General features: G+C 45.1%; 1 protein-coding gene across 1 annotated transcript in view; it reads left to right on the top strand.

The window, feature by feature from the left end:
• The window catches only part of ccdc171 (coiled-coil domain containing 171), a gene marked incomplete at both ends in the record, with an annotated part of 31,242 nt that extends 12,038 nt beyond the window's left edge, over positions 1-19,204 (top strand). Inside the window, 11 exons of the mRNA XM_083992643.1 lie at positions 1,338-1,505; positions 3,032-3,187; positions 5,221-5,484; positions 6,654-6,783; positions 9,043-9,332; positions 12,585-12,728; positions 14,020-14,348; positions 16,406-16,460; positions 16,542-16,682; positions 17,573-17,725; positions 19,058-19,204. Of these exons, the coding sequence (XP_083848769.1) occupies positions 1,338-1,505; positions 3,032-3,187; positions 5,221-5,484; positions 6,654-6,783; positions 9,043-9,332; positions 12,585-12,728; positions 14,020-14,348; positions 16,406-16,460; positions 16,542-16,682; positions 17,573-17,725; positions 19,058-19,204 (1,977 nt within the window). The remainder of the gene's footprint in view (positions 1-1,337; positions 1,506-3,031; positions 3,188-5,220; positions 5,485-6,653; positions 6,784-9,042; positions 9,333-12,584; positions 12,729-14,019; positions 14,349-16,405; positions 16,461-16,541; positions 16,683-17,572; positions 17,726-19,057) is intronic.
• Between the last annotated feature and the right edge of the window lie 6,467 nt (positions 19,205-25,671).

Raw genomic sequence — 25,671 nt, 5'->3', positions numbered from 1 at the left:
TGGACAGCAGAGCAGCGCTGCCTCGGGGCTCTGTATGTACAGAAATCACCACATTTACATCAATAAAATGTTTTGCAATGAACGATCAGCCTGCATGACATTTTCTTTTCTTTTATTAAGTTATATAACATGGCAGCATTTTTAATTTGTCATGATGAATTACAAAAAAAAACAATCGCAACCGTTAACTCCATGTTGCTGCTGGGTTTGTTGTTATGGTGCGACGTACATGTGCAAACGTAACTACGCAGTCGCTTACGTGCCCGAACGTAAACTATGCAGTGGCGTAGCAACTGGTGTCCCAACTCATAGGGAAGGTTACAAAGCTCTACGCCTCGTGGCTTCATTTCGAGGGTGTAGTGGTAGTGAGTAGGGTGAACATTGGGATTGGGCCTAACACGCGACTACATGACCTCACGTCTGTGATGGAGGTCACACACACACACACACTCCTCTCTGTGTGTCGTTGTTACACAGCAGCGTGATGTCATTAACCAGGAAGTATTTAATTACTCTGAGCCTCACGCTGTCTCTGTGTGTGTGTGTCTTTCTTTCTCTCTTTCTTTCTTTCCCTTTTCCTCTCCCTTTTCTATCCCTCTTCTTTCTCTCCCTCTATCCCTCTTCTTTCTCTCTTTCTTTCTCTCTCTCTTTTTTCTTTCTATTCCTCTTCTTTCTTTCTCTCCCCCTCTCAATCTACTTTCTCTCTTTCTTTCTCTCCCTCTTCTTTCTTTCTATCCCCTCTCACTCTTCTTTCTCTCTTTCTTTCTCTCCATCTTCTTTCTTTCTCTCCCTCTTCTTTTTTTCTATCCCCTCTCACTCTTCTTTCTCTCTTTCTCTCCCTCTTCTTTCTTTCTCTCCCCCTCTCAATCTACTTTCTCTCTTTCTTTCTCTCCCTCTTCTTTCTTTCTTTCTTTCTTTCTATCCCCTCTCACTCTTCTTTCTCTCTTTCTTTCTCCCCCTCTTCTTTCTTTCTCTCCCTCTTCTTTCTTTCTCTCCCCCTCTCACTCTTCTTTCTTTCTTTCTATCCCCTCTCACTCTTCTTTCTCTCTTTCTTTCTCCCCCTCTTCTTTCTTTCTCTCCCTCTTCCTTCTTTCTATTCCTCTTCTTTCTTTCTCTCCCCCTCTCAATCTACTTTCTCTCTTTCTTTCTCTCCCTCTTCTTTCTTTCTTTCTTTCTTTCTATCCCCTCTCACTCTTCTTTCTCTCTTTCTTTCTCCCCCTCTTCTTTCTTTCTCTCCCTCTTCTTTCTTTCTCTCCCTCTTCTTTCTTTCTCTCCCCCTCTCACTCTTCTTTCTCTCTTTCTTTCTCTCCCCTCTCACTCTTCTCTCTCTCTCTCAGGCCCGCCTCTCCTTCCTCTACTCCCTGTACCAGCGGCTGCTCGCCGGCTGCGTGCTGCTGCCTCAGCCCCACTGCATCCTGGGAAACTTCACCTGGAAGGAGCTGTGTGATGTCATCACCGAGCAGGCCGACGCGCTGACCAGCGACCTGCAGAGCGCCAACGACAAGGTCACACACACACACACACACACACACACACACACACACACACACACACACACACACACACACACACACACACACACACACACACACACACACACACACACAGACACACACACACACACACACACACACACACACACACACAGAGAGAGACACACACACACACACACACACACACACACACACACACACACAGAGAGAGAGACACACACACACACACACACAGAGACACACACACACACACACACACACACACACAGACACACACACACACACACACACACACACACACACACACACACACACACACACACACACACACACACACACACAGACACACACACACACACACACACACACACACACACACACACAGAGAGAGACACACACACACACACACACACACACACACAGACACAGAAAGAAAGAGAGGGAGAGACTTTTTGACTTTTCATCCAACTTTTATCTTCCGTATTGCCATCATTAATAAAACCATTACTTTAGAAGAAGAGGGAGAGAGAGAAAGAAAGAAAGAAAGAAAGAAAGAAAGAAAGAAAGAAAGAAAGAAGAGGGAAAGAAAGAAAGAAAGAAAGAAAGAAGAGGGAAAGAAAGAAAGAAGATTGATAGATTTTTGATTTTTAAAACCAAACTTTTATTATCAGGGAGAGAAAGAAAGAAAGAAAGAAAGAAAGAAAGAAAGAAGTAGGAGTGAGAGGGAGAAAGAAAGAAAGAAAGAAAGAAAGAAAGAAAGAAAGAAAGAAAGAAAGAAAGAAAGAAAGAAGAGGGAGATAAAGAAGTAGGGGGGAGAGAAAGAGGGAAAGAAGAGGGTGAGAAAGAAAGAAAGAAAGAAAGAAAGAAAGAAAGAAAGAAAGAAAGAAAGAAAGAAAGAAGAGGGAGAGAAAGAGAAAGAAGATTTTGATTTTTAAAACCAAACTTTAAGTAGGGGGGAGAGAAAGAGGGAAAGAAGAGGGTGAGAAAGAAAGAAAGAAAGAAAGAAAGAAAGAAAGAAAGAAAGAAAGAAAGAACGGAAGATAGAAAGAAGAGGGAGAGAAAGAAAGATAGAAAGAAGAGGGAAAGAAAGAAGAGGGAGATAAAGAAAGAAAGAAGAGGGAGAGAAAGGAAGATAGAAGGAAGAGGGAAAGAAAGAAAGAAGAGGGAGAGAAAGAGAGAAGAGGGAGGGAGAGAAAGAAAGAAAGAAGGAGGGAGGGAAAGAAAGAAATAAGATTGATAGAGGGAGAGAAAGAAAGAAGGAGAGAGAGAAAGAAGTAGGAGGGAGAGAAAGAAAGAAAGAAGGAGAGAGGGAAAGAAAGAAGAGAGAAAGAAATAGGAGGGAGAAAAAGAGAGAGGGAGAGGAAGAAGAGGGAGAGAAAGAGAGAAAGGTGACACACACATTCACAGACACACACTACACAGCTGTAACCGTGACAACCACACTACCCAGCTGTAACCGTGACGACCACACTACCCAGCTGTAACCGTGACAACCACACTACCCAGCTGTAACCGTGACAACCACCTGTTGTGTCCAGGTGGTGCAGCTGCAGCGCGTGTGCGACCAGAGGAGTGCGTGTGTGCGTGAGCTGCAGCGCGGCCAGGAGTGTGTGCTGCGTCGCCTGGAGGAGAGCGTGAGGAGGAGGGAGGAGGCGTGGAGCGGCCGACACACACACGCTGAGAGGGAGCTGCAGGTAGCACACACACACACACACACACACACACACACACACACACACACACACACACACAGCTGGACTGATGTGGAGAGGAGAAACACCATGACAACAGGATGAAACGTGAGCTCAGTATTTCAAAATAAAAGTTAATAATACACAGAGGGAGAGAGGGAGGGAAAAAAGAGGGAGAGAGGAAGAAAAAGAGAGAGAAGAGAGGGAGGAAAGAGAGAGAGAGGGAGGGAGGGAAAATAGGGGGAGAGAGGGAGAAAAAGAGAGAGAAGAGAGGGAGGAAAGAGAGAGAGAGGGAGGGAGGGAAAAAAGAGGGTGAGGGAGAGAGAAGAGAGAGAAAATAGAGGGAGAGGGAGGGAAAAAAGAGGGATAGAGAGAGAGAAAGGGAGAAAAAAGAAAGAGAGGGAGGGAAAAAATAGGGAGAGAGGGAGAAAAAAGAAAGGGGGAAAAAGAGAGAGAAGAGGGAGGAAAAATAGAGAGAGAGGGGGAGAGAGAGGGAGGGAAAAAAGAGGGTGAGGGGGGGGGAGAAAGAGGGAGGGGGGAAAAAAGAGGGTGAGGGAGAGACAAGAGAGAGAAAATAGAGGGAGAGGGAGGGAAAAAAGAGGGATAGGGAGAGAGAAAGGGAGAAAAAAGAAAGAGAGGGAGGGAAAAAGAGGGTGAGAGGGAAAAGAGAGGGAGAAGGAGAGGCAGAAAAAAGAGAGAAAAGAGGAGGAGGGAGGAGGCGTGGAACGGCCGACACACACACGCCAAGAGGGAGCTGCAGGTAGCACACACACAGAGACACACACACACACTCTCACATACACACACTGCAGCTGGACTGATGTGGAGAGGAGAAACACCATGACAACAGGATGAAACATGAGCTCAGCATTTCAAAATAAAAGTTAATAATACACCTCCATGTTTTGCTCCACTGTCTTTTATTTTGAAGGGCTGATTTGAAAAAACATCTCAGTGTTTTCATCTCCACATCTCTCTCTCCCTCTCTTCTTTCTCCTCTCCCCCCCTCTCTCTCTCTCTCTCTCTCTCTCTCTCTCTCTCTCTCTCTCTCTCTCTCTCACTATCTCTCCATCTCTCTCTTTTTTTCTTCCCCCTCTCTCTCCCTCCCCCCTCTTTCTCCCTCTCATTCTTTCTCTCTTTTTCTCCATCTGTCTCTTTTCTCCCTCTTCTTTCTCCTCCCCTTTCTCAGTCTTTATCTTCCCACCCTCTCTTTCTCTCTCATTTTCCCCCTCTTCTATCCCCCATCTCTCTCCCTCTTCTCTCGCTCTTTTTTCTCCCTCCCCCCTTCTTTCTCCCTCTCTTACCCCCCCTTTGTCTCTCTTTTTTTCTCTCTCCCTCTTCTTTCTCTCTCCTTCTCCTCTCCTCCCCTCTCTCTTTCCTCGCTCTCTCACTCCCTCCCTCTTCTCTCCTTCTGTCTTTCTCTTTTTTTCTCCCCCCCTTCTTTCTTTCTCGCTCTCTCGTCTCCCTCTCCCACTTTGTCTCTCTCTTTTTTCAGAATAATTTCAGAATAAAACACTCAGATAAATCAAATCCTTCAGGTTGTTGGATGATGATGTCATCCAGGTGGCGAGGGGGCGGGGCTTAGCGCCACTGCTCTGTTATGACATCACAAAGTCACAGGAAGTCTCTCCCCTCTCTCTCTCTCTCTCTCTCTCTTTCTTTCTTTCTCTCTTTATCTCTATCTCCCTCTTCTTTCTTTCTTTCTCTCCCTCTTCTTTCTCTCTTTCCCTCCCTCTCCCTCTTCTTTCCCTCTCTCTTTCTCTCCCTCTTCTTTCTCTCTCTCTTTCGCCCTCTTCTTTTTTTTCTTTCTCTCCCTCTCTCCCTCTTCTTTCTTTCTCTCCCTCCTCTTTCTCCCTCACTTTCGCCCTCTTCTTTTTCTCTTTCTCTCCATCTCTTCTTTCTGTCTCTCTATCAAATTCAAATTTGCTTAATTGGCATGAATGTTACGAGAAGAACTATGTTGCCAAAGCATCAAGAAATCATCTATCCCCCCCCCCCCCCCCCCCTCTCTCTCTCTCTCTCTCTCTCTCCTTCAGGTCTGTCGTTCTCAGTGCGACTCCCTCCGTGACCAGGCCTCCTCTCTGACCTCTGACCTCTCTCGGCGCCGTGCGGAGTCGTCCTCGCTGCTCTCGGCCTGCGCGCTGCTCGCCGGCGCCCTGACGCACGACCGGCGCCGGCTGCGGGCGCTGAGCGAGCAGAAACGGCTGCTGAGCCGCCGCCTCGCGGAGCGCGAGCTGCTGGAGGAGGAGGTGAGGAGCCTGGCCGCCGCGCTGGGAGGAGGAGGAGGAGAAGAAGGAGAAGAGGAGGAGGAGGAAGAGGAGCAGGGTTCCTACGCAAGTATGAAAGGTATGGAAAAGTATGGAATTTGATTTTATACATTTCCATGTCTGTAAAAGTATGGAAAATGGAAACTATTGTATGGAAATATATTTATTTTATTTATCTTATCTTGGTTTGGTCTTATCTGAAGTTATTTGGGTTAATTATTTTGTATCTAGCTCAGGGCCGTTGTATAGGGGAGAAAGGTGATGATAATTCTAGGGGCCCAGCGCCCAGTGGGGCCCATAAAAAACCCCAGTAGTCTAATATTTGTATGACTAAATTATTCAGCATAAGACCCTGACTAATACTCATAGTACACTGTAAAAACTCAACATCTTTCCAAGAATATTTGTCTTATTTCTTGTCCAAATGTCTCATTTCTAGTCAAAACTAATCTCTTTCCACTTAAAATAAGACTCATCACCTAAAAATTAACTTGTTTTTAGATCATTTTCACTTAAATTCACAATAAATAGAAAAATCTGCCAGTTAAAGTAAGTTTTTTGTGCTTGTAATAAGGAAGAAAAATTTGCTCCACTATCAGATTTTTTCTATTTATTCCAAGTGAAAATCTGCTTGAAAGAAGTAAAAAGTGTCTAAAAACAAGCTACTTTTAATATGATGTGTCTTATTTTAAGTATAATGAGATTTGTTTTGACTAGAAATGACATTTTGACTAGAAATAAGACAAATATTCTTGCTAAGATACTTGGGTTTTTGCAGTGTAATGCTGCATTAGCATCAAAACAAAGCAGGCTAAATAAAAAACGATAATACATACGTAGTCTAAGAAAAAAAAAAGGAAAAGTTAGGGGGAGGGGCCCACTTTAGTATTCTTTAAGGGGGCCCAGAATTCCTAGCAACGGCCCTGATCTAGCTACAATCTCCTGGAAATGATTTGGTTGCATAATGGCAGACCCTTTCAGAATAATGAAAACAAATGATTAATTGCATGATTTTTTTTATATTATGCTTAATTATCTATCTATTTACTTGAATAACACAAATTATTAGATTTTTTTTACCGAGAAGTCTGGAAATTAGGGTCTGGTAAAAGTCTGGAAAATTTGGAAATTTCAAATGTGTAGGAACCCTGGAGGAGAGAGGAAGGAGGAGAGGAGGAGCGGCGGCGGCGGCGAGGAGGAGGTGGAGGAGGAGCGTGTGGGCGGTGATGGCGGTGAGGAGGTGGCGCTCGCTGACCCAGAGGACGACGGTGCTGATCCGTCTGGAAGGAGGCGGCGCCGTCTGTGGAGCGTCGCCCACGGCAACACGGAAAGGTCAAAGTCAAAACGCCTCATTCAGTCAAACCTATAATCTATAATCAATACGTCTGATTATCTGTTTATATTAGCAGTGTCACAGTCGCACGCCGAAAAGCTGCCGACCGCCGCCATAACAGACAGAGAAGAAAAAAGACGAGAGAGAAGTGTAAAACAATGTGTTCAACATGAACAAAATGGGGAAATGTGTATTTTCAGTTTAACTCATTGAGTGCCATTGGTGCCATAGGACAGGGTGAGGGGGCAGCAACTGCAGGAGGAGAAGCAGGAGAGCAGGCATCACTCTGCAGAGTAGGACTCCTACTTGTTCTATTTTAGTTTTTTTTTTAATTCTACAATGAAAAAACACGTGAAATGAAATTTTCAGAGGTCTTACATGTTTTTGAAGCCAAAATTAAAGCGGATAAATCACAGTTTTTCTTGGGAGACTCTCTTTCACAAAAATGCATTTTTCTCAGCTTTCTAGAAAAAAGTGGTCTTTTTGGTGCAACCAGGCTCTATTCAACTTAAGATACATCAAGAATGGAACAAGGTACAAACAAATGGTTTTTTCCCTAGTTAAATAGAGAGTCTCCTCTTTCCTTTGAGCTGTTTGGTGTTTTCAGAGTCATAGTACAAAATATTCTCTGGGTCTTGAAATATTACTCAAAATGCCCCGAAACGCTGGCACATGGCACTGACCATTTTATAAAAGGGCTGGCACTCAATGAGTTAAATAGCTAAAGAACAACAGTAACAGCAACTTATGTTCTTGTAACTCTGCTGAGTCTGTAGCAATGCTACAGTGGTTCAACAAGCAGCTGGTATTAACTCAAGCACAGAGCTTTGATCAGTTGTGGTGTGACCGACAGACAGAGAGACAGACAGAGAGAGAGAGAGAATGCGTGTGCGTTGCCATGTTTTTGTTTTTTAAGTATATTTTTTTTGGCGTTTTTGCCTTTATTTGATAGCACATAGTGAGATAGACAGGAAAGGGGGAGGCAGAGAGAGGGGGAATGACATGCAGGAAAGGTCTGCCCGACGCAGGATTCGAACCGGGGACGCCTGCGTTGAGGACTGTAGCCTCTACATGGGGCGGCCGCTTTAACCACTGCGCCACGCACCGCCCCGTGAGGTTACCATGGTGAGGTTACCATGGTGAGGTTGCCATGTTGAGGTTACCATGTAACTGGTGGCTGGTGGCTTTAAGGCATGGTGGCAGCTTTAACCATAGGCTTTAACTGCTCTGTGACACCCTCAAACAGATCTAATGTACGACAAATCTGTACTTAGTACGAGCAAAAGGTTTACATTTTCCGAACCATAAGACCTTGCTGAACGCGTCCATGTCACTTTGGTGTTTCTAGAGTAAAAATTGGTGATTGTGTCGCAGGTTGGAAACTTTGGGACGTTTAGAAAATCAGCGCCTACTTTTGAATGGGAGTCAATGAGAGGAAGAGGGGGAACTGGCCGCACTCAGAGGCTCCGAGTTTAAATTGTGTTCGTCTCTCTGGTTTTTTGAGCACATGGTGAGAGCCAGGATGAGCTTGTCTACAAACGTGGCGAAAATGATGTGTGTAGAGTGTAATTTGTGGCCGTGCTGACAGGTAAGAGAGAAAAGTGTCAGAGGATTTTTAGACCCTCTGTCACTCTAGCTGATGTCACCCACTCTAACCCTGAACATTCCGTGCCATTGACTCCCATGTTAAACTTGAATTTTGTCAGAAATTTTAATGATTTTAAAACTGCCAAATATCTGAAACTGTTGAAGATATCAATAAGCTGAGAAATAGCTGAATAGTTTAAAGGTTTGTGAACAGTTTAAAAGTTGAATGAAGTCTGTAGCTGAAAGTATGCTGAAGACTGTTTCAATTCATTTCCTATGGGACAAAAATTGCAGAAAAAGTTAAATATTTAAAAAAGTATAAATAGTTGAAAAGAGAAAAATAATAGCTCTAATGCTGCACGTTTTGATATATGAATTGTTGAAATAGCTGAAAACTGCTGAAAAAGAGCGGAAGTTGTAAGAATAATAAGTTTAAACAAAATGGCCGAACAGAATAACAATAGTGTGAATGCTGAAGGCATTCACACTAATAAGTATTTAAATATTTAGTAAAATGCTTTGGCAGCAACACATTTCTGTTCATGCCAATAAAGTTGTTTGAATTGAATTGAATTGAAGGTCAAAGTCAAAACACCTCACTCAATCAAACTAATCTATAATCAATATGATTATCTGTTTATATTCTGACTTTAGTTTTAATGTCGTTTCAGATGACGACGATGATGACGATGATGATGATGAAGGTCGGTCAGGTGCGTCGTGCGTTCGCTGGCTTCGCTCCAAACGTCTCTGCGCCGCCATCTTGTCCTCCATGTCCGACCTTCAGGGGGCGCTGACGCTCACCGACTCAGGCTCCGCCCCCCCGGACGCCGTGATGTCAGCAGCTCGCTTCGGTTTGTCCCGCCTCCTCCGGCACCTTCTCGACCAATCAGACGAGGACTCGGTGGCTCCGCCTCCTCTTCTTCCTCCTCCTCTACGACGACGGCGACGGAGCCTGAAGGTCAGTGAACGCACCGTCAGACGTATTTATCAATTAAAACATTATAGATCAATAAACGTATTGATTATGATTATGAATCAGTCGATCAGTTTCCTCCTCTCTCTCTTTTTTCTCCCTTCCCCTTCTTTCTTTCTCCCTCCTCTTTCACCCTCTTTCTCTCTCTCTTTTTCTCCCTCTTCTAACCCCATCCCTCTCTCCCTCTTCTTTCTCTCTCCTTCTCCTCTCCTCCCCTCTCTCTCTCACTCTGTCCCTCTATCTCCCCCCCCTTCTTTCTATCTTTTTCTCCATCTGCCTCCCTCCCTCTTCTCTCTGTCTCTTTTCTCCCTCTTCTTTCTCCTTCCCTTTCTCAATCTTTTTCTTCCCCCTCTCTCACTCTTTCTCTCTCTCTCTTTTTTCTCCCTCTTCTATCCCCCATCTCTATCTCCTCCTCTTCCTACCTCTTCTTTTTCTCCTCCTCTTCCTACCTATTCTTTTTCTCCTCCTCTTCCTACTTCTTCTTTTTCTCCTCCTCCTCTTCTTCTTCTCCTTTTCCTCCCCCTCTTCCTACCTCTTTTTCTCCTCCTCTTCCTCTTCTTCTCCTTTTCCTCCTCCTCTTCCTACCTCTTCTTTTTTCCTTCTCATCTTCCTACCTCTTCTTTTTCTCCTCCTCTTCCTACCTCTTCTTTTTCTCCTCCTCCTCTTCTTCTCCTTTTCCTCCTCCTCTTCCTACCTCTTTTTCTCCTCCTCTTCCTCTTCTTCTCCTTTTCCTCCTCCTCTTCCTACCTCTTCTTTTTCTCCTCCTCCTCTTCTTCTCCTTTTCCTCCCCCTCTTCCTACCTCTTCTTTTTCTCCTCCTCTTCCTACCTCTTCTTTTCCTCCTCCTCCTCTTCTCCTTTTTCTCCTCCTCTTCCTACCTATTCTTTTTTCCTCCTCATCTTCCTACCTCTTCTTTTTCTCCTCCTCCTCTTCTTCTCCTTTTCCTCCTCCTCTTCCTACCTCTTTTTCTCCTCCTCTTCCTCTTCTTCTCCTTTTCCTCCTCCTCTTCCTACCTCTTCTTTTCCTCCTCCTCCTCTTCTCCTTTTTCTCCTCCTCTTCCTACCTATTCTTTTTTCCTCCTCATCTTCCTACCTCTTCTTTTTCTCCTCCTCCTCTTCTTCTCCTTTTCCTCCTCCTCTTCCTACCTCTTTTTCTCCTCCTCTTCCTACCTCTTCTTTTCCTCCTCCTCCTCTTCTTCTCCTTTTTCTCCTCCTCTTCCTACCTCTTCTTTTTCTCCTCCTCCTCTTCTTCTCCTTTTCCTCCCCCTCTTCCTACCTATTCTTTTTCTCCTCCTCTTCCTACCTATTCTTTTCCTCCCCCTCTTCCTACCTATTCTTTTTCTCCCCCTCTTCCTACCTCTTCTTTTTCTCCTCCTCTTCCTACCTCTTCTTCTCCTTTTCCTCCCCCTCTTCCTACCTATTATTTTTCTCCTCCTCTTCCTACCTCTTCTTTTTCTCCTCCTCTTCCTACCTCTTCTTTTTCTCCTCCTCCTCTTCCTACCTCTTCTTTTTCTCCTCCTCTTCCTACTTCTTCTTTTTCTCCTCCTCCTCTTCTTCTTCTCCTTTTCCTCCCCCTCTTCCTACCTCTTCTTTTTCTCCTCCTCTTCCTACCTCTTCTTTTTCTCCTCCTCCTCTTCCTACCTCTTCTTTTTCTCCTCCTCTTCCTACCTCTTCTTTTTCTCCTCCTCCTCTTCCTACCTCTTCTTTTTCTCCTCCTCTTCCTACCTCTTCTTTTTCTCCTCCTCTTCCTACCTCTTCTTTTCCTCCTCCTCCTCTTCTCCTTTTTCTCCTCCTCTTCCTACCTATTCTTTTTTCCTCCTCATCTTCCTACCTCTTCTTTTTCTCCTCCTCCTCTTCTTCTCCTTTTCCTCCTCCTCTTCCTACCTCTTTTTCTCCTCCTCTTCCTCTTCTTCTCCTTTTCCTCCTCCTCTTCCTACCTCTTCTTTTCCTCCTCCTCCTCTTCTCCTTTTTCTCCTCCTCTTCCTACCTATTCTTTTTTCCTCCTCATCTTCCTACCTCTTCTTTTTCTCCTCCTCCTCTTCTTCTCCTTTTCCTCCTCCTCTTCCTACCTCTTTTTCTCCTCCTCTTCCTACCTCTTCTTTTCCTCCTCCTCCTCTTCTTCTCCTTTTTCTCCTCCTCTTCCTACCTCTTCTTTTTCTCCTCCTCCTCTTCTTCTCCTTTTCCTCCCCCTCTTCCTACCTATTCTTTTTCTCCTCCTCTTCCTACCTATTCTTTTCCTCCCCCTCTTCCTACCTATTCTTTTTCTCCCCCTCTTCCTACCTCTTCTTTTTCTCCTCCTCTTCCTACCTCTTCTTCTCCTTTTCCTCCCCCTCTTCCTACCTATTCTTTTTCTCCTCCTCTTCCTACCTATTATTTTTCTCCTCCTCTTCCTACCTCTTCTTTTTCTCCTCCTCTTCCTACCTCTTCTTTTTCTCCTCCTCCTCTTCCTACCTCTTCTTTTTCTCCTCCTCTTCCTACTTCTTCTTTTTCTCCTCCTCCTCTTCTTCTTCTCCTTTTCCTCCCCCTCTTCCTACCTCTTCTTTTTCTCCTCCTCTTCCTACCTCTTCTTTTTCTCCTCCTCCTCTTCCTACCTCTTCTTTTTCTCCTCCTCTTCCTACCTCTTCTTTTTCTCCTCCTCTTCCTACCTCTTCTTTTTCTCCTCCTCCTCTTCCTACCTCTTCTTTTTCTCCTCCTCTTCCTACCTCTTCTTTTCCTCCTCCTCTTCCTACCTCTTCTTTTTCTCCTCCTCCTCTTCTTTTCCTTTTCCTCCTCCTCTTCCTACCTCTTCTTTTTCTCCTCCTCCTCTTCTTCTCCTTTTCCTCCTCCTCTTCCTACCTCTTCTTTTTCTCCTCCTCCTCTTCTTCTCCTTTTCCTCCTCCTCTTCCTACCTCTTCTTTTCCTCCCCCTCTTCCTACCTCTTCTTTTTCTCCCCCTCTTCCTACCTCTTCTTTTTCTCCTCCTCTTCCTACCTCTTCTTTTTCTCCTCCTCCTCTTCCTACCTCTTCTTTTCCTCCTCCTCCTCTTCTTCTTTTTCTCCTCCGCCTCTTCCTACCTCTTCTTCTCCTCCTCCTCTTCCTACCTCTTCTTTTCCTCCACCTCCTCCTTCTACCTCTTCTTTTCCTGTATTTTATCAGTTACTATGGTAAATCACGTTTTAGACGAGCCATGTGTGTATATGTTGCCGTCGCCCTGACGGCCTCTGACCTTTGACCCTAACCCTTGACCCTTGACCCCGTCAGGCCGTGGTGTCGACGCTGCAGCAGCACTTCCTGCTCTTCAGCCAGCGGCTGCACTCGGCCGAGGTGGAGAGGAGGAGCCTGAGGCTGGAGGCGGCCAATCTGAAGAGAGGACTACGGAGAGAGAGAGAGGACACACACAGCACGGTCAGACACACACACACACACACACACAGCACGGTCAGACACAGACACAACTCTTTTTCTTCTTCTTTCGTATTCCTTTCTTTTTCTCATGGATTAAAGTTCTCCGTCGCCACAATGGATTTCCGTCAATGGGGAAAATGAGGGAAAAAAAGAAAAAAAGGCTACATGTGTTTTTGTTGTGGTTTACTAATGCTGCTCTCAACCAATAGCCAGGACATTGTCCCGGGGGGGGCGCGAGCAAAGGACGGGAGGGTGGGGGTCGGGTCCCGGTTGGTAATTTCTCCCGCTAATCACTGAAGGAAAAAAAGTAAGATTGTGGGGGATATTTTTTGCCTGCAAACTCAGAAGTGGTGAAAAAGGTGAGTCACCAAACCCCTGTAGGGGGGTCTGGGGGCATTCTCCCCCAGAAAAAACTTGTGATTTTAACACAGAAAGGAAGCATTCTGGTGTACTCTGAGAAGAACATGAAGGGAACATTTGTTTCAGATAAAAAAGCACATTGAGTAGCCTAGGCCTACTGACTGAGGTCCCTATCATTGTAAGGCAACAAGGCAAGAATGGTTGGAGTGTATGAAACTTAAACTGAACTCAGAACTGGTCTAGTGGGGAGCAAAAACAAATCTCATGTTTTAAATCTAGGGGTCTGGACCAGCCATTCAAGGGCCCGTTTGCTCTGCTATTTGTCCGTGCAGCGGTGCCGCCACGTCCGCTCGGACCAGGTCCACTCGTGCCAACAGCGGCATGAGCATAGACATATAAAGAATTTATTTATATGTCTATGGGCAGGAGACCCGACGCCACTTGGCTGATCACTGCCTCCAGCGAGGGACTGTGTCACGTCACCGGGCTCATACGTGCAGGCAGGCCAGGGTTGCCAGATAGTGCCAAAAATATCCTCCACAATCTTACTTTTTTCCTTCAGTGATTAGCGGGAGAAATTACCGACCGGTAGCTGACCCCCACCCTCCTGTCCTGTGCTCGCGCCGCCCCAGGAGAGTGTCCACGCCCCCGGTGGAGAACCACTGCACTTCAGATTTTTTTAAGTCGACTCTAATGTTGTGAAAGTTGAGTCGACGTCGACTAATCGCTGATGACGTCATTCATATTTTTCCCATCATAACTAAAATCACTGTGTGTGTGTGTGTGTGTGTGTGTGTGTGTGTGTGTGTGTGTGTGTGTGTGTGTGTGTGTGTGTGTGTGTGTGTGTGTGTGTGTGTGTGTGTGTGTGTGTGTGTGTGTGTGTGTGTGTGTGTGTGTGTGTGTGTGTGTGTGTGTGTGTGTGTGTGTGCAGCGTTTCCACAGTGTGTGTGTGGAGCTGCGTGAGGCTCTGAGCCGAGAGCAGGAGGCTCAGACTCTGATCCAGGAACAGACCAATCAGCTGCTGTCGCTGCAGCTGCAGCGCCGGGCAGACACACAACAACAACAACCACAACAACAACAACAACAACAACAACCACAACAACAGCAGCAACAGGCGCTGGCGGAGGCGCGGCACCAGGCGCGGCTGAAGGAGCGCTCGCTGAGGATTCTGGGTAAATACCTGTCGGGCGTCCAGAAGGAGAAGAAGCAGCTGGAGGAGCGACTGCAGCGCGCGGAGGAGGAGCTGAGGGCCGTTGCTAGGTAACACACACACACAGAGACAGATGTGGAGTCATCCGCCACTGAAAATAGTTCCAACTGGCCTATATCACACTTCCTGGTTCTGGAACGTTAAAAATCGCCAAGCAGTGTACACCCACTTCCAGTAGTCACCCTGGTTACGGAATAAACTACGGCAGCCTCTTCTCGCCGGTGTTGTTGTAGTGTAACGTTACCGGGCTGCTCAGTGCTGCACCAGCTGCTTAGCTGCTTTCCCTGGAGCAGCTGGGGGAGAATCAGATTAATCGGCAGTCAGTTTTTGATCAGGTTAATGTAGCTACGCCTTGTTCAACTGTGAGGACGAGTGCGAGGAGGCTAATGCTAGTGCTAGTGGCTCAGCTGGAGGAGGAGGAGGACAAACTCAGCCCACCGCTGAAGACAAATTGAATATTAACTATAACATAATCATTGAAATAAAGAGAAACTGAGCAGGATTTTTCCCGTGGCAACCTTTTGTTTATGACAGTTAATATACATAAACACGTCGTAACACTGTAGCCACTCCAGCCCAACTAGCATGTATGAGGGTTGTTTTTGTGAGCTAACGTTAGCTCGATGTTGACGTTGTGGGGCCTCTGTAAAGTTTACCTGTAATTGTGCTGTTATGTATATTTTGTTGTGATCTCTGTACTGTATTTTATTGCATTTTATCCTTGTTGTAAAGCACTTTGTGATTTTATCTATGAAAAGTGCTATATAAATTAAACTTACTTACTTACTTTCTTACTTACTTCGGCTAGCGGTTAGCATCCGCCGCTCACCACAACAGCTCTCATGTTACACCGTTACAACATAACGTTGCCAGTGTTTACAAACTGCACGAACAAAACGCTCTACCTTTATTAATTAATAACAATTATTATAACTTTTTATTGTTCGTTTTCGAGTGGCACCACATCGTTTGGACCTCACTTTTGGGAGATCTGTCGTCTTTTCGTCTGTCGAAATGACGGTACACTGCTTCAGCGATTTCCTAACGTACTTCCGGCTACCAGCAGGGCCGTGACATAGACCTATAACATAACTTATAACTTCTTCTTCGTTCTCTTTCTTCTTTCTTCATTCTTTCTTGTTTTTCCTTCTTCTTCTTTCCCATCTTTTTCGCAGCCTCCTCTGCCAGGTTACTTCACTTCTTCACTTCTGTTCCTCCACGACTCCATCACTCCGTTGTTACGCTCTCTCAACCACATCTTCTCTTCTTTCCCTCCCTCCCCTTTCTCCCTCTCTCTCCCTCTTCCCTCCCTCCCTCTTCTTCTTCTCCCTTCCTCACTCCCTCTTCTTTCTCTCCCTCTTTCCCTCCCTCCCTCTTCTCCCTCTCTCTTTTCTCTCTCCCTCTTCCCTCCCTCCCTCCCTCCCTCCCTCCCTTTTCTCTCCATCCCTCCCTCCCTCTTTTTTCTCTCCCTCTTCCCTCCTTCCTCCTCTCTCTCCCTCTTCCCTCCCTCTTCTCCTTCTCCCTCCCTCTCTCTTTTCTCTCTCCCTCTTCTTTCCCTCCCTCTTCTCCTTCTCCCTCCCTCCCTCCCTCCTTCCGTCCCCCCTTCTCTCTCTTCCTCTTCCCTCCCTCCCTCCCTCCCTTCGTCCCTCTTCCCTTCCTCTCTCTCTTTTCTCTCTCCCTCTTCCCTCCCTCTTCTCCTTCTCCCTCCCTCCCTCCCTCATCTTTTTCGTTTTTCTTCTTTTTCTTCATTCTAATTCTCCTTTTTTGTTGTTGTTCTTCACTTTCTTCGTTCTTCTTCTTCTATTTCTTCGTTTTTCTTCTTCATTCTTCTTCTTTGTTCTTCGTTCTTCTTTTTATGTGTTCTTCATCTTTGTCTTTGATCTATGTTCTTGTTCTTCTTCGTTCTTCCTCTTCTTTCTTCTTTTTCTTCTTCCTTTTCTTTTGCGTGTGTGTATGTATGAATGTGCGTTTTATGGTGGTGTTTTATAAATAGATAGAAGTCTGTGGTCTGGTGGTAAAATGAACAGCTGAAACTGTCCTGTGATTTGTCAATAAAGTTGTAAAAATTAAAAAAAAAAAAAGTCTTCATGTGTTGATTCTGTTGCAGACGTAGAGATCAGCTGATCAGCTACATGAAGACGGCGGAGACGAGCTACAAGGAGGTGACACACACACACACACACTGTAATAATCGCTTAATGATGTCATACTGTGTGGTGATGATGTCATACTGTGTGTGTCAGGTCAGGGAAACTCTCGTCCAATCACGGCCCTCGCTCTCGGCTCGGCCCCGCCCCCTGTCGTTGCTGTTGCCAAAGCAACAGCAGCTGGAGCTGAGTGGAGCAGAGAGCATCATGGGAGATCCAGAGGTGGCGGCCTGCCAGGTTACTTCACTTCCTTCACTTCTTCACTTCTGTTCCTCCATCACTCCATCACTCCGTTGTTTCGCTCTCTCAACCACATCTTCTCTCTCCCTCCCTCTTCCCTCCCTCCCTCTTCTCTCCTTCTTTTCTCTCTCTCCCTCTTCTTTTCCTCCCTCCTTCTCTCCCTCCCTCCCTCTCTCCCCCTTCCCTCCCTCCCTATTTTCTCTCTCCCTCTTCTTTCCCTCCCTCCCTCTCTCTCTCCCTCCCTCCCTCCCTCTTTTTTCTCTCCCTCTTCCCTCGCTTTTCCCCTCTTCCCTCTCCCCCTTCCCTCCCTCACTCCCTCTTCTTTCCCTCCCTCTCTCTCTTTTCTCTCTCCCTCTTTTCTCCCTCCCTCTCTCCCTCTTCCCTCTCTCCCTCTTCTTTCCCTCCCTCTTTTCTCTCTCCCTCTTCCCTCCCTTTTCCCCTCTTCCCTCTCTCCCTCTTCTTTCCCTCCCTCTCTCTCTTCTCTCTCCCTCTTTTCTCCCTCCCTCTCTCCCTCTTCCCTCTCTCCATCTTCCCTCCCTCCCTCTCTCCCTCTTCCCTCCCTCTCTCTTTTCTCTCTCCCTCTTCCCTCCCTTTTCCCCTCTTCCCTCTCTCCCTCTTCTTTCCCTCCCTCTCTCTCTTTTCTCTCTCCCTCTTTTCTCCCTCCCTCTCTCCCTCTTCCCTCTCTCCCTCTTCTTTCCCTCCCTCTCTCTCTTTTCTCTCTCCCTCTTTTCTCCCTCCCTCTCTCCCTCTTCCCTCCCTTTTCCCCTCTTCCCTCTCTCCCCCTTCCCTCCCTCTCTCTCTCCCTCTTTTCTCCCTCCCTCTTCTTTCCCTCCCTCCCTCTCTCTCCCTCCCTCTCTATTTTCTCCCCCCCCCCCCCCCCTCCACAGACTCTTCTCTCCGTCGTCTCTCAGGTCTGTCACTCCTGCGCCTCCCGGATCGACTGGTTGGAGCAGGAAGTCGCCGCCCACCGCGGCCACGTGACCGCTCTGCGCTGCGAGCTGCAGGACGCCTGTCTCCGTGACAACCAGGCCTTCGTCCCCGTAAGCAGCAGCAGCACAGCTAACGTCTCGTAAGGTTTTATAGGACGAATCTCCTTGTTGTTTACATTCTACTTCCTGGTAGAAAACCAGCATGAGAACAATAGTGACGGACGAGAGTTTAGCTATATATCATATTTTTCACGCCCTATCACCGTTTAGACAAATCTGAAATGATTGAAGAAACATTACTATTTCTGTGTGTGTGTGTTTTGTGTTGCTATGTGTTGTATTTATTCAGTTTGGGGGAATCACGGTGTCTAGAAAGCATCAGTGGCTCAGCTGACAGGGAGCTAACGGTAGCTAAGCTAACGGCGGTAGCTAAGCTAACAGCGGTAGCTAAGCTAACACCAGGACGTCAGCTGTTAAAACCCTCCCGTTGTGGGACACGACATGAAACTACTCCAGTTAGCTCAGTCATGTTGTAACTCAGATATCCGCTGGAGAAAATATTTTTTCATGGAGCGTTTATTGAGTCACTGAGTTATTAAAGTTAAACAGGTAGCTAACCGTTAGCCCGGCTAATCTATGATAACCATGACTAATTACAAAACCGTGCACACATAAATAGTAATGTTAATGTTTGGCTATAGACTTTACAAACATCAGATTAGTCTAAACGGCGATATAGGACCAATCTCCTTGTTGTTTACAACAAGAGTTTCGCTATATATAGCCTATCTAATTTTTCATGTCACTATATCACCGTTTAGACTAATCTGATGTTTGTAAAGTCTATAAAACCAATGATTGGACAAACGTTACTATTTCTGTCTGCACATTTTTGTAATTAGTCATGGTTATCATAGATTAGCCGGGCTAACGGTTAGCTACCTGTTTAACTTTAATAACTCAGTGACTCAATAAACGCTCCATGAAAAAATATTTTCTCCAGCAGATATCTGAGTTCCAACATGACTGAGCTAACTGGAGTAGTTTCATGTCGTGTCCCACAACGGGAGGGTTTTAACAGCTGACGTCCTGGTGTTAGCTTAGCTACCGTTAGCTTAGCTACCGTTAGCTGTCCCTGTCAGCTGCAGCCACTGATGCTTTCTAGACACTGTGATTCCCCCACAAACTGAATAAATACAACACATAGCAACACAAAACACACACACAGAAATAGTAATGTTTCTTCAATCATTTCAGATTTGTCTAAACGGTGATAGGGCGTGAAAAATATGATATATAGCTAAACTCTTGTTCTTTACTACTGTTCTCATTCAAATTACGTGCTGGTTTTCTACCTGGAAGTAGAATGTTACAACAAGGAGATTCGTTCTATATCAATTAATAATAATTATATTGATGATGGTCTGTTCGTCCGTGTTTCAGGTGACTGAGTTTCCTGAAACCTTCCCGTTGGTTGTCATGGAAACGCTAACTGAGTTAAGCCCCGCCCCCTCCTCCTCCAAACTACCGCCCAGGGCCAGAACGAAGAAGAAGAGCAGCAGAGCTCAGGTGAAGAGCAGCCGGAGTTAAGAGAGTGAATCACTGAACATTCAAACAATCAAAACTTTATTTATACAAATTATCAACTGTAACAAAAACAAAAAAAAAACACTTTTCAACATATTATTGCTTTTGTTTTGTGTTTTTTTTGTTTTTTTTTTTTAGATTTTTTGTTTTCCACCACAGCTGAATGGAGGACAAATACTGTGTGTAAAAAAAAAAAAAAAAAAAAAAAAAAAAGTGACCGAAGATGCTGTAAATGTAGAAAAAAAGTGAGAAAACTTTTCAACCACAACGACATTTTACTTCTGCTGCATCAGCAACGACGACCGCGTGTGTGTGTGTGTGTGTGTGTGTGTGTGTGTGTGTGTGTGTGTGTGTGTGTGTGTGTGGCCCTCAGGCTTTGCCGCTGTGGATTTCTATTAATGTGTGAGTACAATGAGCATCCTCCCGCTCACACACCCCCAGGCCGCTCCGCGTGTGTGTGTGTGTGTGTCGAGACGTCAACAAAGCGACTTAAGCTGCTGTCACACACACACACACACACACACACACACACACACACACACACACACACACACACACACACACACACACACAGAGTTGTGCTGATTCAGCTGAACAGGAAACTCCTTTTTCCTCTGGAGACGTTTGGTCCTTAAACGTTTCAAACTTCATCTCTAGTTTTTTTTTTTTTCCTCTTCTGCTTCCATCCATGAAAAACTCATTTACATATTTGAATGTTTAAGGTTTTTTTTTTCTTCTTCCTCCTCTTTTTTTTCTGGATAAACGTTGAAAAGTCAGTTGCACTGAGCCGATGAGGAGTTGTTTTTGTTGCTTTTTAGAGACGAGTTGATTGATTAATATTTATTTGGAGGTTGTAGATGATTAAACTGTGAGAAACTGTGAATGTTGTTTGTTTAACTGCTGTTCTCCTGGGTCAAGGAAGGAAGGAAGGAAGGAAGGATAAAGGGATAGAAGGAAGGAAGGATAAAGGGATAGAAGGAAGGATAAAGGGAAAGAAAGAAGGAAGGAAGGACAAAGGGAAGGAAGGATAAAGAAATAGAAAGAAGGAAGGAAGGACGAAGGGAAAGAAAGAAGGAAGGACAAAGGGAAAAAAGGAAGGAAGAAAGGATAAAGGGATAGAAGGAAGGAAGGATGAAGGGAAAGAAAGAAGGAAGGAAGGAATGAAGGAAGAACGAAGGGAAAGAAGGAAGGACAAAGGGAACGATGGGAGGAAAGAAGGAAGGGAAAAAGGAAGGAAAGATAGATGGAGGGAGAGAACAGATTGGGTCAAAAAAGAAGGAAGAAATAAGGACGAAGGGAAGGAAGCAAGGAAAGAAGGAAGGGAGAAAGAAAGGGAGGAAAGAATGAAGGATGGAGGAAGTGAACAGACAGGACAACAGGAGGGTTGATTAAATACTTGTTTTTAAAAACTGAAACAATACAATGTAACTTAAACTATAGGCTATTTATTGTAAATGAAATCTGACGAACAAACAGGTGAAAACTCTGGTGGTCGTTCTGTTTGCGTCTCATCTTCCACATGTTTGTTTGTTTGTCTGTTTGAAGACTCTGCCGTCCCGTCGTCTTTCCGTTGCATCTCGATGATTAAAACCTCTTTTTATTTATTTATTTATCTATTTATTTAGTTGACTCTCCTGTCACTTGCTTTGCTTTGCTTAGCTTAGCGTCACCGACGAGGACGCTGACTCTGGCGTTTCCCCTTTCGCCCCGTCCTGACGCTCTGCTCCCTCTCTCGTCCATCCGGTCCGAGTTCGTCCTTCTGCTCTTAAAGAAAAAAAAAGCGACAGATTAAGTTTAATTCCTGACGAAGCAGCAGCAGCAAGAAAGAAAGAAAGAAAAGACCCTGCATGCACCCCAGTGACAAATCTGAGACGTGATGATGAACCCCCCCCCCTCAGAGGATAAGACACATAATCCCAAAACAAAGAGGAGCTCCGAGCGGCGAGCGACACAACGGGAACGCTGACTTCTACTGTCGGAGTGAAGACGACAACAACATGAAGGGAAAAACAAATCACATGTTCGAGTGACTCAAAAAAAAACACAGAAACCTTCAGCTCGGTCGTTCCCTGAACCTTAAACACACACAAGTTAACTTTAAAGGACAATTCCGGGCAAATTCAACTCGGGGCTGTATGTTCCTAACATTTTAGGTCTAAAAGAAGGAATCTGAAGATTTTCAGTTTAATTGCTCCTGTTTTGCGGTAGTTGTGTCTGTCCCCGCGTCGCCACGGCAACAATGAATGGGAGTGGATGCAAGTTCCACTGTTTAGGCTGTTTACATCCCTCAAAGCCACAATTTTTTTCCACAGACAGCGTCAGATGGAGACTCAAACATGCACCGAGAAGTTTATTTACTTCAAGCAAGCCGACATGTTTGTAAAACTAGATCTAATTCAAAGTCTCGCGCGAGACCCAAGCTGCCACTCGGTGTGTTCATGTGCAGTGGAAGCTCCCGTTTGTGTCATAAACACAGGAATATCAACTCTTTACTTGCTTGAAGTGTACATTTCCACAGACAGCGTCAGGTGGCTACTCAAACATGCGCCGAGAAGTTTTTTTTACTTGAAGCAAGTCAAGAGTTGATATTCCTGTGTTTATGACACAAACGGGAGCTCCTACTGCACCTGAACACACCGCGCACGGCAACTGGGTCTCGCGCGAGACTTTGAATTAGATCTAGTTTTCAAACATGTCGGCTTGCTTGAAGTAAATAAACTTCTCCGTGCGTGTTTGAGTCGCCATCTGACACAGCCTAAGCAGCGGAACTTGCATCCGCTCCCATTCATTGCTGCCGTGGTGATGCGAGGACAGACACAACTACCGCAAAACAGGAGCAATTAAACTGAAAATCTTCAGATTCCTTCTTTTAGACCTAAAATGATAGGAACATACACCCCCGAGTTGAATTCGCCTGGAATTGTCCTTTAACTTCTAATTATACAGAACATCTGTCCATGAGTCGACGTAGAAAATGTGTCGGAATCAGGATTTGAAGGTCCAGTTTGTAATAATTGTCAGGGTTTATTGGCAAAATCTGAATATACTACCCTTGAATATATTTGTATACGTTTATAATCGCTATAAAATTAAATTTGTTTGGTTTTCGTAGCCTTTTAATTCTTCTTATAACAAGGGTCTTGCTTTAGAGAGCGTCGCCATCTTGCGCCGCCATGTTTGTTGTTTTGTCCTTGGAGGCCACCGTCACTTTAAGAGTGAGTGAGCGCTGCAAACCAGAATCTGAACGCTGGATGTCACGGTTTTACATTTTACACACTGGACCTTTAACTTCGGTTTTATATCAAATACTTTGAGCTGGACGTCGGACCTCTCAGATCTGAAAACTTCAGTTCTAGCGACTGGTTAAAATCTCGTGTTGGGTCGTAGAGACGAGTCCTTAAGAGGATGTGGTGGACAAAATCGTAGCCGTGAAGACGAAAAGAGAAATGAAACGGTCCAACCCTCATCAGGAGTCGTTCTGGACGTTTACCGTTGGGTTCAACACAACAAAACCTTTTCTTGATAGAAAACCTTTCTGGTTTTTTAAGGCCAGTGGTTTTAATAGCTTCATCCTTTCGGTTCTTTGTCCGACTCGTTGGCTTTTATTACCACCACGCAATGAATCTTGGGATACGTCGTGGGCAGGGTTTAAAATTAACTTTTTAGCTCATCAGCCATTGGCTAGTGACCTTCAAAGATTTACCAGCCAAACATTTTTCACCAGCCAAATGAAAAAAATCATTCCTTGTTTGACTAAAAGTGATTACCTTACATTTTTTGTATAAAAATCCAACTTAAGTAACATTTAAAAAGCTGCACATCCTGGCAAGTTTTGTCCCTCCTCTGTTTAATATAAAAGGAGGCTGTCGTGCCGGTGATCAGCTGTTGCTATGTGGCAGATTTAGACTTGTTCAACCGCTAAATTATACAGAAGACACAATATACTCTATAGAGTTTATACTAAATAAACTCTGTGGCAAAGGAATTGCAGTTCAAAATTTTCCATCGGCCACTGGCAAGTGTGTGTTTTTGTTTTACAGACCAAACTTGTTTTTTACCCGCCATTGGCGCTTGGCGGGTGTCAATTTTACACCCTGGTCGTGGGTCATGAAGGATCTACCCGTTGGAAAAGGAAGAAACCTTCCAAGTCCAACAGTCTTTAACTGCAGCCCCTGAACATTGAAGGTTTCTTGAGGATTGAACTCAAGAAGAGGAAGACATTCGATTGTTATGGTCTGGATGAATACTCAATCCTGATTGGGTTATCGGACACCTATAAAGACGTTCTGGTCAAATTGCAGTTGTAAATTATTGCGCTGGCTCAAACGCAAGTTGGTAATCATGGCAACAGAGACCACGTTTCGCTTGCCACCTCGTCCTCAAACCACCAGAGTCTGATAGATTAAATAAACTATCGGTAATAAAAAGTATTTGGAACTTGATGCTCGACTTCATTCGACAATTCAACAACTTAATCCCATGTTGGTGTTTCAAAATGCGTCATCAGCTGATCTCAGACCAAAGTGACTTTAATCCTCGACTCGTTCCACTTTAATGTAACAGGATTAAACATTTTGAAGGCGCCGTCCTTTCATTGACAATCAGAGCTGAGCAGGGACGAGGACGAAGAGGAGAAGGAGGAGGACGGACACAAGGATGAATTAGCTGAATTAGTCACAAGCTTTAACTAAAGGGCCCCAGACTCCAACTGTTACCATGCATATAGATGGACGGATGAAGACCATGTGACACGACTGAAAGGAAGCTTGTATTTGGACTTTAAGTTGGATTTATTCAATCAAAACTTTATCTTAAAGGTATAGCTCAGAGCTACGCTACGGAGGCTCATTATGGGATTTCTTGGTTTCCCTCATCAAACTCATCAAATACACAATGCAACAACTCCACAACGCTCTGGTGGACAAGTTGTGAGCTGCACATTCACCACGCTATGAGATAATAACACAACGTTACCACACAGAGTTGTTTTAGAGGTAAATACAGAGACTGTTGATGAAAAACTGTCCCTGAAGGCAACGCACATCAGCGGTTTTGCATGAATTTCCCTCTAAAACAACTCTGTGTGGTAACGTTGTGTTATTATCTCATAGTGTGGTGAATGTGCAGCTCACAACTTGTCCACCAGAGCGTTGTGGAGTTGTTGGATTGTGTATTTGATGAGTTTGATGAGGGAAACCAAGAAATCCCATAATGAGCCTCCGTAGCGTAGCTCTGAGCAGCTCACGGCTCTGCTCCACCGTTCTAAAAATAGCTTGCACCGACAATTAAAGGTAACGAACCTACTGCAAGAGACCTCCATTGCGAGTCAGCTGCGTTATTCTCACTGCGCATGCGTGGCGTCCGGACGTGTCTGTCGGAGCTCCGTCATTTTGATTCGTCTTAAACTACCTTTTAACTCATTGAGTGCCATTGACGTCTATGGACGTCAATCAAAATCCAACGCTTGAGTGCCATTGACGTCCATAGACGTCAAATGCACTTTTCTGCGGCTGGTAAATGGGGACGCTCTCGCGCACACTGTGAGTAATTTTGGGACTTCTGGGATGTGTAGAACGAAGAAGACTGTAGATCAGAGCAAGAAGTGAAGAGGAAGGAGGAGACGAGTGCGATCCGTACGGACATAAAAAAGTCGGAAAAAGTTTCTATTTCTAGAGAAAAACGACGTGCAGAGCCTGGAACAAGTGTAACGTGGAGCTGGAGGAAAGCTTAGCCACGGTGCTATTAGCATAGCTCCAGCATGAAGTGATCAGAGGAGGCAGGAAAAGTAAACTGATAGATGATCAGTAGCAAAATGCCGAAGCGGAGGCGGATCGCGGAGTCAGTTTCACCAGTTGCTGTCTAACCGACGTGACGACGAACCGAGAGATCAGCGCGGTGAGTCGCTGCCGCGGCCAGCGAAGAGGTTGAAGACGCCATGACGTCTCCCTCCCTCCTTCAGAGACGAGGGGAAGCAGCAGGAGGAGAAGGAGGGGAGGGGAGGAGAGGGAGTGGAGGGGGAGGGGGAGGGGGGCGTAGGAGAGGCAGCAACTGCTCGTACTTGTTGTATTTTAGTTGTTGTTGTTGTTGTTTTGTTTTTTGTTTAGTCTTTTTTTTTTTTGGGGGGGGGGGGTGAAAAAAACATGTGAAATGAAATTTTCAGATGTCTTACATATTTTTGAAGCCAAAATTAAAACGGATAAATCACTATTTTTCTTGAGAGACTCTCTTTCACAAAAATGCATTTTTCTCAGCTTTCTAGAAAAAAAGTGGTCTTTTTGGTGCAACCAGGCTCTATTCAACTTAAGATAAATCAAGAATGGAACAAGGTACAAACAAATGGTTTTCCCCTAGTTAAATAGAGAGTCTCCTCTTTCCTTTGAGCTGTTTGGTGTTTTCAGAGTCATAGTACAAAATACTCTCTGGGTCTTGACATATTACTCAAAATGCCCCAAAACGCTGGCACCTGGCAC

The sequence above is a fragment of the Trachurus trachurus genome, assembly GCF_905171665.1.
Source record: "Trachurus trachurus genome assembly, chromosome: 18".
NCBI classification, from domain to species: domain Eukaryota; kingdom Metazoa; phylum Chordata; class Actinopteri; order Carangiformes; family Carangidae; genus Trachurus; species Trachurus trachurus.
The sequence above is the reverse complement of the archived record's forward strand: the minus strand, read 5'-3'. Positions and strand labels throughout refer to the sequence as shown.